Source organism: Spinacia oleracea, chromosome 4, assembly GCF_020520425.1.
Source record: "Spinacia oleracea cultivar Varoflay chromosome 4, BTI_SOV_V1, whole genome shotgun sequence".
NCBI classification, from domain to species: domain Eukaryota; kingdom Viridiplantae; phylum Streptophyta; class Magnoliopsida; order Caryophyllales; family Amaranthaceae; genus Spinacia; species Spinacia oleracea.
Window position 1 is genome coordinate 182,882,788 of NC_079490.1, and position 13,233 is coordinate 182,896,020.

At 34.2% G+C, this 13,233-nt stretch overlaps 1 protein-coding gene across 1 annotated transcript; it reads left to right on the top strand.

The window, feature by feature from the left end:
- The first annotated feature begins 9,006 nt into the window (after positions 1-9,006).
- Positions 9,007-9,937, top strand: LOC110783679 (uncharacterized protein At1g08160). The gene has a single exon (XM_021988022.2). It carries the CDS (start codon positions 9,080-9,082, stop codon positions 9,674-9,676), a length of 597 nt encoding a protein of 198 aa, XP_021843714.1. The 5' UTR covers positions 9,007-9,079; the 3' UTR covers positions 9,677-9,937.
- Positions 9,938-13,233: the final 3,296 nt, after the last annotated feature.

The following is a 13,233-nucleotide window of genomic DNA, read 5'->3' on the forward strand; positions in this document are numbered from 1 at the left end:
GTCAACTTTTGCGAAACCAAATACAACATGACCTAGTGATTAAAACAACTGGATAAGGAGTACTTAGTTCTAAAGAAATTTGATAAGATCAGAAAAAATAACTTCACATCAGATCAATTAAAAAATTAAGTTCATACTACGTACGTAGTATAAAATTCTAATGATTAAGTAAACCTAATTTGATATAGAGAAATAGAGAATTAACCGAACATCATTTATTCATTTGTTGTGTTGAGGATCGGTTACATTATGTCAAGATCATATATCCATATCCGCCAATTCTACACTTACCCCGGGGGTAGGTGTAGTCAGCATACCCTGCAACATCATTGGTTGTATTTGCCAAGTCATAGCCTAATCACGTCCTAGTCAGCCCCAAAAATTTGATACCCAATTTGAATTTGAATTTCAAATGGAAATAAATAAATAAAAGTTTGTTTTTGTTATGTTCTGAAATTTCGATGAAACCAAAGCTGGATTTTTTCCCTAAGTTTGTAGATCTTCTCTGCTACGGAATATCTCTCCTATTTCAATTATTGATCTTCGAATGTGGGTAGTTCTTATTTTATGGAAATCCAACACACGAGGAATCGTCGATGAAACCGTTCTTAATTTTCGATGAAACCGAAGATGAAGGCTTTCCATTAAATCGATGATACCAATGTTTCTGGCATCACTAATTTTATTAGAATAAATAAATTAAAGGATTATTTATAAGGAATCTGGTATAGACCGCAACTCCCAAACAGTACTCCAAAACCAATATCCACGACAACACTAACGGGCCCACAAGCGTTATCACAATTAAACAGATCCGCATTGCATTATAATTACCAACAATCCCCAACTAATGCATACGGACAAGAGATCTTGAAATCTGAGCAGTAAATGAAAGGTTTAGCGTATAAATGTTAGTGTCTAAAGACTTGAACTAACACATTAGCGGAGAGGGGTATTCAATAACCTACAAAGTATCCGAAGATTGAAGTTTACAACTATTGAAGGAACCCAACACCACACACTTCACCTTTAGACGCTTGAAAAATTCCGCGACCGCATGAAACGTCATGCGAGGCCAACATTTCCTTGGATTCTAGTGAGTATTATTAGAAAAACAACAAACATGGGTTTCATAGAAGGATGCCATCCCCTCTTACTCACATAGGTGTCTCATCAAGTCTATTTTACCACATAAACCACCCAAAAGGGATATGAAGACATTAAGGACTTTAAACATCCATCCTTAACCATCAGTATATCCATCAAGTTCGTCTTATTAGGACCACTCAAATGAGCAATGGATATATTAAGAACATATTGTTCAACCTCACAAATTGCACAATGTATCTATCACGTCTTCTCATGAAATCACTTAGTAAGTGAAGTCAATGAGGCTAGATACTTTAATCTTAAATCCATCAAGTTCAATCATAAGAACCATCCACACAATAAGACTATGGACTCATAAGAGCAACAAGGATTAACCCTTCCAATCATAAAGCGGTGTATCTATCAAGGCTTCTTATAGTACCACCCATTCTAGGGGACCGTAAGGCTAGATACATTAAGAGTAAAATACTCAACCTCGCACAAAACGGTGAATCCATCAAGTTCTCTCATAGAACCACCCAAATTCGGGATATAGATTCATTAAGAGCATAAGCTCATCCTAACAAGTGTTTTTCATAGAAATTGAACACAACATAGATTTAGAAACCCTTCCTCTTAACTAGTTTGACGCCAACTCGTGCCAAGACCTTACTTAAATAATATTTTCTCTTAAATCTCACATACTCAAGGAAGGTATCAAATTCACAAATAACTGTATCTTCTCGTATCTAAATTGCACGAGTGGGTATTACCTTGCCAATTAACTCATTGTACCTGGCAACTCACACATACAATAACTAGTGAATAAACAATATGAGGAAAACAAGAGAGCATTACTTACCCCCACAATGAGCTATCATCCAATAACCTTTTTCTAATTGTATGCATCTAGACTTGTAGGATCCAATGATATTGACCATAAATTTCATATTAGGCTCATCATTGTTACTCAGTGGGCATCTCAAACCTACTCGTTTAATTTGATCATCTTCCCATTGTACCTTTTGGTGTAATAATGGAGATCACTTTCACGCTCTCCACCTATGCAATATAGGTTATCTACAAGGTATGCTTACAACATAAGCATCATCAAGTCATGAATTAATCTATAACATTCGAACTTCAAGCATGTTAGCATATCAATTTATTAGAAACTATTTCTAGATAAATTTCCACAATACGCTAGGATTATACAATAGTATAATTGCCACTCAATTAAAAATGGATACTTACCAAAAAGCCTCTACAAACTCAAATGTAGTTAGGACGTACCTTTACCGATTCATTTGTCTCAGTTTGTCTTTTATCTTAAATTGAGAAAATAGAAACTTTAGTCTCATTTAAAGCATTAACGTGTGTGCAATGCAACAACATATGGTTCACACAAGGCATATGAACAGTATCAAAGCCAACCACATATAGGAACACACACATATGCATCAGATATGCTCATAATAAAACCAATAGCATGAAATTAGGTTAATAAAACTACTCATATCAATGCTTAAGGGTTTCCTAACGTACTCCCCAATGCTAGTAAGACTAGCTCATTGACCTCAAACACCAACTCACACCCCCACATTGACCAACAAAGTATCAACTAATAGCATACCAAACATCAAGGGAGGGAACATAACAACATATGTAATAAGTTAGAGTTTGCCAAAATAAAGTTTAGAGAAGAAACTTCCCTAGCTTCTATGGAGCATGTTTGAGCCACTAGTTAGTAGACTTCACTACTTTTTGATGAGTATTGTATTTGTCATTTTTAATCATAACTTGATTTTATGATATAATACCTTTTAGTTATAAAGAGCCACTGCAAAACTTGTCTAAAATTTTTTTAGCATTAACCTCATTAATTATATATCATACCTCACTTTCTTACTCTTGATCACGTTCCACAATAAAGTCCTTTTGTAGTACTCTAAACGGATTTTAGAGTCTTTTAGAACACGACCATGCTTCACTTTTCGGTATTAGTGCTCGGTACCTCTACTAGCCACACACATAGCCAGCTTGACTTCGTCATCTACTACCAAATAGAGAAACCATGAAGTATGACATCAATTCAAAAACAGAATCAGTCCAAATCACAAGCACTCCGTGGCATGGAAAACAAGGACGATGTCGCGGAGTCTACTGATTATTGACTCTCACACGAAGCCCACAACTAGACCTGGTTATTGGACAGGGTAGTCCAATGGATATAGGGTTAGGGTCAAGTTAATAGGGCTTTTATTGGGCAGGGCTCCTATTGGACAGGGCCTTTATTGGACAGGGTCATTATAGGGTCAAACTTATACTATAATTATTTTGAAAATTAAAATAGTAATGATACAAAAAATTACGTGTATAGCTTCGTATTTACTTGTACTTGCACATGGCTCTTTTGTTTTTCATTTTTCATTGCTCGTTTATTGACCTGACCACTAATGACCCGCTATTGACCCGCGACCCGTTTTGACCCGCCATTATCGACCCGCTAAAAATGACCCTTTCAATACCCGACCCTCTTTTGACCCGCACCGACCCTGACCCGCCCCGCCCGATAACCAGGTCTACCCACAACCATTGCATTAGCTCAATAGGCACAATACTACATTGTTTGGTTTGCACGCAAATCTCGTAGCTATATCTAATAGCGTCGCCTACTACCTATATATACCGCATATGTAGCTATATATACCGCACACTAGCAACTTCTCACAAAGGAGTAAATAGATCTGCAGGTCCCTAAACTTTGCCAAAAGGAGCAGTTAGGTCCCTCAAGTTTCAAAAGGAGCATTTAGGTCCCTCAAAATGGATGGAAACCGCTGCTTTTTGACTTCTGTTACTAACGGCCGTTAAAATTCAATTAAATTAAAAGGAAACTAAATAAAAGGCACTAAACGACAAAAAAACAGTTACATTTACCATTTACCAATAATTAAATAAAGGGAAATTCATTTCAGTTAGCTTTTTACAAAAATATAGCCGTTGAGGCTCTCAAAAAACAGAGTATTTAACATTCCATGGCAAATAAAACACTTAAAAATTTTGTAGAACGTGAATTATGAATTTTGTTACAATTTACAATTAGACGTTGCACTTACCGATATGTCCAATATTTCATGCTCCTGAATCTAATTTATTTATCAAGTTTAGATGTGTGTTCAAGCCCGTCTAATTAATTAAATAAATGAACATAAACGAGCTTGTTCACGAGCTTGTAACATGAACGAGCATGTTTGTGTTCAGATCATGTCCAAACTGATTTGTTTAATGAGCCTCATTTTGTGTTCTATCTCGTCTCAAAGCTAAGCTCGCTCATCAGAGTATTATTTAACGAAATTCAATTAATGGTCATACTCGTTAGATAAGAGGACGTAAAAGAGCTTCGTCCGAGTAAGGTAATGAACCTTAATACGGAGTATGTGTTCAAACTAGGCACATATACGGAGTATGTATCCACTGTTCTGGAAATTTAAACATTTGTATTAGATACAAGTTGCATTTCAGACGCACTATATTTAATTTGGTCTTCCTTGGTCTACTAACTACTCCTAAGTATTTAATGAGGAGCATTGAGATGTGAGAAACAGCTTATCTTCCATTGGTCTTCCTTGACTATATAAACACAAGGGGGTTGGCTCAAAGAATTACAACAAGACTATATTTAATTTGGTCTTCCTTGGTCTACTAACTACTCCTAAGTATTTAATGAGGAGCATTGAGATGTGAGAAACAGCTTATCTTCCATTGGTCTTCCTTGACTATATAAACACAAGGGGTTGGCTTAAAGCATTACAACAATATTCATCTCTTATATCTTGGTTTGTATTCAATACTCCATATATATTTCTTCTTCTACTCAACAACCCAGTTTTTTTTCCTTTCAATTCATCACAACACAATGAATATCTTCTTAACCATAGAAGATTTCGTATACAAATATCACCCCCCATATCAGAAAATAAAAATTAGTCATAAAAAAAACACGACCGTAGTTTCTCTGTCTAAGTAGCCTTCCAATGTCATGCTTCCATGACCCCTTGTTGAGTCATTCTCAAAGGGGTTGTGAATGTTGGAGAATCCTGAAAAGCAGATCATCGAATGGTGAGGAAATCATTTTTCGATGAAGTGAAGCTTGGGTTCGACAAAGGCGTGTTGTGAAGGGATCCACCTCGTGGGGCCTCACCTCGAGAGTTCTAGATGATGGACATCAAACCAAGGCTTCAAGCAGTACATGAAACGAATGGATGGCATGTGAACAGAAGGTACGCGAGGCAGTTGGTCTGTATCCCATAATGTCTGTATCCCGGGCCGAACAAACGTGAGTCGGATCAAATTGTGCATAAATGGTATCCGTTACTCGGTTGGTCTTATGTTATGGTTCAAGTGTATTACCCTTTTGAGGATTGGGTTGGCAACGGGTATTTACTAGCCTTGTACAGTGGGGAAGGACCATTGTCATGTAACTAGATTATCCTTTATTAATATATGTTGTGATTTTGTGTTTAATAAGTTAAGTGTAAGAACTATTTGTAATCACATCGACACTTGATTTTTAACTACTTAGATATCTCATAGGATTTTGCCTTGGGATATTTGATATATATTAGACTTCTAGTCATATTAATGAATTAGGACTCGATCATATTGTAATCCCTATATCATTGTTTAATGGAATACACTGCCATCTTCCACCAAATGATCAATCTATTTGTTTGGGGGGATTAGATCTCAGTTTTTTCTTTCTCGGAATTAATCAAGATCAAATATTTTAGCATCTCTTTTAATATATTTTGTTAATTTTTATTGTAGATGTATAGGGTTAAATTGCTCTGTTATGATGAAATGTGTAGGGTGAAAAAGCAAATGAAAAGGCTAAGGAACTTGAAAAAGCTAAGTCAGAATCAAAAGAAGCTATTTTAAATCATTTATACACATGTAAATTGATTTCCCTTTATTTAAAATCAGTTTTATTATTATTTAATTGAACTTAACGGATAATGTAACGGTGTTAATAAAAATAGCTTATTCCATCCATTTTGAGGGACCTAAATGCTCATTTTGAAACTTAAGGGACTTAACTGCTCCTTTTGGCAAAGTTAAGGGACCTCCAGACCTATTTACTCTCTCACAAAGCTAGTAATTATTTGATACAAAAGTTCGTACAATGGGTAATGTTGACAAATTTATCTCCAAATAAACATCTCTTCCAGTTCCAACTCAATAAAGACTTACAAAATCACTTTCCAAGATAAATTATGATCGCAAGTACCTTTACATAATTGGTAAACAAGTTTCCTTCAACCTTAATCACTCCAGGCCAGGCCCGGTCCTGACATTTTTAGGGCCCTAGGCGAAATAAGAGATTTGAGCCCCTTTCAAAATAATACGTCTTTAATTGAAATAATTTATTTATTTTTGTGAAATCCATTATATTGTCGAATTCAAATCAATAAAAACTTACTTTATCTCCTTTGCAGGATCCTAGAATTTCAAAATCCGGCTCTAGTCGATTTCTTGAAATATTTCAATAAAATAAATATTCACTTAATTACAAGATAATTAATATGTGTAAAGAGATATTTTTTGAAAATAAAGGTTCATTTTGAGCATATAAAAATATCAGTTAATTTTGTCTTCATTAAAATGCTTATCTATTTTAAAACTTCTAAACCCATAGTCCATCAAATAAGCATTCTTTTGCTCACAACGTAAAACACAAAAATAAAAATATTGACAAAGTTTAAAAAGAAAAGAGTTAGTAAAGGGAGTCGAACCCCAGACCTCTAGTAGATATCAAAACTTTAGAACCTATTTTCTACCAATGAGCCAAGGAAATAACATGTGTATTTAACGTGTTGTTTATAACTAGTACTAAATTACTAGATAGACAATTATTTTGGGCCCCTTTCTACCTTGGGCCCTAGGCGGTTGCACCCCTTGCCTACCCCTAGGGCCAGGCCTGCTCCAGGCATGCATTAACTCGTTATAGGACTACAAGTTTCCTTGTTTACTCAAATTCACATAGGGATAGCTTTTGTTTTAACACCCACTCATAATTCACTTCTACATGACATGTCCGACTTTGTTATTAACATCAAAATCCAAAAATCAGCGAACAATTCAATATGATGCGCCAACAAATTAAAAGTCCCTTAATTAGATTTATCCATCAATGGCAACAAATTAATGAATAGTGCATGACATCAAATTAATAGTTAATAACTCCCAAAGCAAAACATTTAGATCATGCTCACGTAATTCCTCACTATTAAGTATTAACCATAAATAATAACAACATTCTCGTAATAAATCCTCGTAAAATCGACGGTACCAAACTGCCAATTATGGTAACAACAATAAAATAGGCTTCTAGATTGTTGGAAATAGTGTGTTGTAACCATGAAAATTAACAATGAAATAATAGGGAAGAACACAATAATACTCAATAATTGATCTCAAAAGCTGTGAGCATGTGACTGATTTTACGCCTGCCCTAGAAGCGTATTTCGCACTACCGGTACAAGGTTCTCAGTGACGAATGCTCCCCAAGGGTAACACAACTACCTTCCAACTCTGTACCCCGATTGGAAGGCTGGAATTACTTAAAGAACTGCTCAGATCTCTATTTGACAATAATGACAGAGATAATATTTTTAGGGTTTTTTCGTTTCTCTGTGTATATCTCAGTTACGTTGTTTTATTGGAATAAATAAAGGAGTATTTATAAGGAATCTGGTATAGACCGCAACTCCTAAACAATACTCCAAAACCAATACCACGACAACATTAACGGTTCCACAAACATTATCACAATTAAACGGATCCGTATTGCATTATAATTACCAACAGTAAGTACTACTACGTAATTACAAGCAATATAATACTCTTTTGTGCCTGATTTGAAACACAAAAATTACAAGTAATACGTGTACTCGGTATACCCCAATGTATGGCATAATATGACCAATGTCTAACACACTTGAATCTAAGCTAGTCTAAAACATGGTACTTATAAATTCTTTACTTAGCTTTTATCTACATCTACATACCCTTTACCCTTACCATCATTTTGTTATCGCCCACCATGGCTCCGTTGTTTCTCGGCCCCTCTATGAATGAGAATTAGAAAGGAACATTGGGGGATTGATTTAAGAATATCTTGGAGCCAAAGCTACTGACAGTAAGGAAAACCAAATCCTTTTCCCAAGCTTTTTTTAGAAGAATAATTACTTTTGAATTATTACTTAATCCTTTTTCATAATTCTTTAATATTTAATTTATGAACTTGTTTAAGAACAATCTGTAGGAATCTGCAGCTTCCCAAGATAAACACCACTTTTTCTTTTATACACCCCAAAATGGTTTGCCAGCTTAACTTAACACATTATTAGAAGCAAAGCACATTTACTAAATACATTAAGACGCTTTTTGCTTGGACATTTTTTCCTTTAGAATTTCATTTAGTTCAGTCCTGGTCCAACAAGTTTAGTACAATTCAGTTCAACTCAATTTAATCTAGAAGTTCAATATAATTCTAGTTCATTTATTCCTAAAAAAAGTCATAGTTTGTAGATGTCAAGTAGGTTAATTAGTTAAAGTCTTGAGATGGTGCCCACGACATAAATTCAAACTTCGTACACTAATTAAAATTATTAAAAAAAATATGCTCTCTAAAATCCCCTGCCTCTCCAGGAAATTGGGAAAAATGTATCCAATTTAAGATGTCTTGAGTTACATACAAGAAACCATAAAGCAAAAGTTGAGAAAGAAGAAAGGAAGCTAGAACAAAAACAGTGGCCAATTTGATTGTTTACAGAATCTCCAAAGCAGTAGTAAGTTTTAATATATACTATTTATACTAATACCAAGATTGAAGCAAGCTAATCCATTTTCTGATCCTATATAAAAGAAGCTGCAACAAATTTCAATTCCAATATCACAAATATTTCATTACAAAACCCCAACTCAAAACATGGCTCTTCCAAGAACAACACAAAATACTACAGCTAAAAAAACAAGTCCAATAACATTATGTGCAATAATTTGCCTAGCATTAATCGTCCTAGTTGGGCTAGCCATCCTGATAACTTGGCTAGCCATCAAGCCGAAGAAGATTCAGTACTCTGTCGATGAAGGGTGGATTCGAGACTATAACTTGAACAACAGTCATCTAACATCTACCTTCAACTTTGTCATTAGGACTTATAATCCTAACAACAAGGCCTCAATATACTATGACAAAATGGATGTCAAAGTGTATTATCGAGGCCAGACTGTATCCTCTGATGGTATTCTCCCATTTCATCAGCCTAAAAAGAATGTCACCAGATTGATGTATCAGAATACTATTAAGGATGTTATGCTCTCGTCAGATTCGGCTCAACATCTTAAGTTAGAGAGGACTGGTGGACAGGTCGACTTGGACATAAAGATCAAGGCCAAGATTAGGTTCAAGGTTGGATTGTTGAAGACGCGACACTATAAGTTGAAGGTTTTGTGTTCCCCTGTCGTGGTTAACTTCCCTAATGATAAGAGGTTTCAGAAGACAGACTGTGACGTTGACTACTGATAAGTAAACTGAAACTGATCATTTTGAGGGTTTTTCTCTTGTTTTTTTTTTGGATTAATTGATTGTATTCTTCTCTATTCATTCTTACTCATTAAGTTGGTGTGTTTTCCTTGTTTATCCAACATTTATTCTTGTTTTTCTTTTGTTTAACTGAGAGAAACGGATTGAGGTTTGTATGGGGTGATCGAATTGAACATCATTTTTCTGTTGTGTAAAAACTTGTGTTTAATCAAACTGCATGTTTTAAATGTTTGCCTGTTACATGTTTCACATGGACATTTTTTTTTTTAATGTACAATCTATTGTTACATACTGATATATCGTTCAAAGTTAACGCATTCTTTGATTCCCGTCTATGAAAAGATGCACCAAGTACACCATATATATTTGCGCATATCAGATATGTATGGGCAAATACATATCAGAACAAAAGACAAATAGGAAAAAGGACAAAAAAGAAATTAAATGGTACTTTTTTTTACAGAATGGTACTTTTTTCTACAAAATGGTACTTTTTTAACATGAATGGTACTTCCTTTTTTGTCTTTTAGCTATTGTCTTTTAGTTGATATGTGTGTTGCCACACAGGCACACATATCATATATGTGAAAAAACAACCTCCCATATATACCGCATTATCGAGTCATAACTCTGATCTCAACAAGATAAAGAGTCCAAGACTAAACAGGAGCTCAAATCGACTTCAAAATCAAGATATAGATTAAATGACTTCCAACAAGTCATAGAAAAAGGGTAAATAGCTTCCGATGATGCTAAAATTATCGGTTAATAGTTCAAGGATGAAATTTTGTAAGAAAATGATGACTTAAATGTTTAAACAAGCTTCCCTCCCCTGTTTTCTCACAAAAGCAAGTGGAATGTGGTAAGTAGCATTAGCAAATCAATAAAAGCAATTGACAAATATTCTTTTCGTGTTTTATATGTTCGTACCATAAAACTTAGGTTATATTTTACTTTAAGGCTCTGTTTGGCACGTCATTTCAGACGTTTAAATAATAAGTTGTTGAAACTTTAAGTCACCTTAAATGATTAGAGTGGTTTGTCAAACACCTAAAATAGAATATAAGGTTTTGAAATTGACTTAAATTGAGACATTATTTCGAGTAAAATTTCAATTTAACGTCCTGGAAGTTTCATGTATTTTGCCTTTAATATTTTATTTAAAATAATTATTACATAAATTTTAACTTTCCAAACCATTAATTCTACCAAACAACTCATCTAATCAAGTATCATATAGTTTCAGCACATTATCAGTTTCAGCTCTATCCAGTTGGTTTTGTGAAACATAGTCTAAGTATCTGTATCGAATGATTTTACATTCAAACATGGATAGTTGAATATGGACATTAGAAACTTCAGTTTGGACCAAAATCCTGAATTTTTTTTCCACAAAATAGAAGAGTCATATAATTGAACACCTACGCGTATTGCACACTAGATTAGATCTCGTGCACGCACGAATTTTGATATTTTTTTCACAAAATATTTAACTGAATATCTCCCAAACTACTGTATAGTTATAACATTTTTCACATACTCGTTTAAATTTATTGATCTAATATGTATATTTAAAATGCTAATATGATATAATTTGACCAAAATATTGAGTGATATATTTTCCATTATTAACATAGCGATTTGACTAAAATATTACCAATTTAGAATAATTATTATTACGTCGTATCTATTATTGCCATAATTTATACGGAGTAAACTAAAATTTGTTTCCATACATAAATAAGGAGTAGTTTATAAAAAAAGGTAAGAATAAAAATAAAAATAAAACAAATACACTTTTTTGAAAAAGTGATTTATTGGCGGAAAAAAATCGCACCAGGAATTGACACGTGTCATACCTGATGTCTCTTTTAGTTTATAGCAATAAATAGATGGGTACCCAATCCGAATAACATATTAAAAAAATGCTAGGGAAAACAATTGTTCAGCCACATGTGTGTGATATGTTGTTCTTCCTTTTATAATGTTGTACGTAGTCGATCACGATTTAAGTACCGAAATTAATCTCGACATCTATACATATTATACATGTTCACTTTATAGTCATATAATTTATAAATATCAAATACGATAATTGAATTTTTCTCGTAGCCCATTTTCAAATTCTCTCGTACCCCATATTTAAATTTCTGAACCGTGGTTGGTTTAAGATATCATGGTGTTAAGATCATCTTTGAAATCGCCCAGTCAATTAAAATTTCTTACGGATCGGTAAAAATGAATTATAACACTAATTCTCATGAAAATTGGCCCAATATTGTGGCATAAACCGCATAATCCATCAGTTACAAACATGTATTACCTGTGAAAAATAAAAATAGCGTGTACATGATACGTACTACCAACAACGAAAACCTATAAACAAGAAGCAGTAGGGATTAGTAGTCTTATCATGTTACTAACGAGAAATTAATTACAAGTCTTATCATAATCTTACCTAGTTATTAGCTAAAATAAGTAATGTGTGAAAAGATAAACTTGATTTTGAAGCAACTGAATTTCCATTTCAAATACCAACACAATGTCGATCAAAATCAGAAATTCATCACTTTTCTTTCTAGTACAATCAACAAAACTCTTTTGTATTAGTTCTTTTGAATGCGAATGAGCCAGGAGATAGCCAGGGCAATACTACTTATAAATCTTTTTTTTTTGTTTTTTTTGACGGCGAGGGAATACTACTTACAAATCTTGTTTTTGTTTTTTTTTTGATAGCGAGGGCAATACTACTTACAAATCTTGTATTAGTTGTGTCACGGACTCACGGTCACCTGATGAATTTGAAAAGTTGCCTTTTCATTTCCATTTGTTTCTTTATATTCTTATTCATCGTAATAGGCTTACCCATAATAATATTTTATGTTGTGGTGAAAGCCAAGTACCCAATCTTCAACCTTGAACACGCCTCCGTCACCGGTTTCAACCTAACACCGGAAGATCGTCTGACATCCTACTACGACGTCGTAATCAAGGTAGATAATCCCAACCATAAACTCAAGCTTAAGTACTCTAATCTTCGTATATCGATACTCAAAAGCGGGCATCGACTCGCAATAGACGGGTTCGATGATTTCACTCAAGGAACAAGAAATGTGACCATGTTACGGTCCAAGGCCGTTGCACGTAACGTGAAACTCAAGAAAGACTCTGCGTTGGATATGCGATTTGAGAGCGGTGTTGGATACCTTGATTTTGATGTTCATATGACCGGTATATTTGATAGGCATCTACAACAAAATCATGTCGAGGTTTTTTGTAATGTAATTGTTAATATTACGACTAATCCTTCTGCTTATGTTGCTGCTTCGCCTAATCAAGATTATTATGAAGATCTTTTCCCCAGAAAAGTATGCCGTGTTTACATAGAAGACCGTACCGACGACTATAATTGATTGGAATATTTGTCACAAACCATCTTTTGAAAGCCCGACTTAATTTTGAGAAATTACCTTACATGATATTTGTGGCTAAAATCAAATTAATCTGATTGTTTCTTTTTCTCCAAAGACCACTTA

Bases quoted from the DNA above. Each gene is read 5' to 3' on its own strand.
- LOC110783679 (XM_021988022.2), top strand. From the start codon at position 9,080: ATGGCTCTTCCAAGAACAACACAAAATACTACAGCTAAAAAAACAAGT.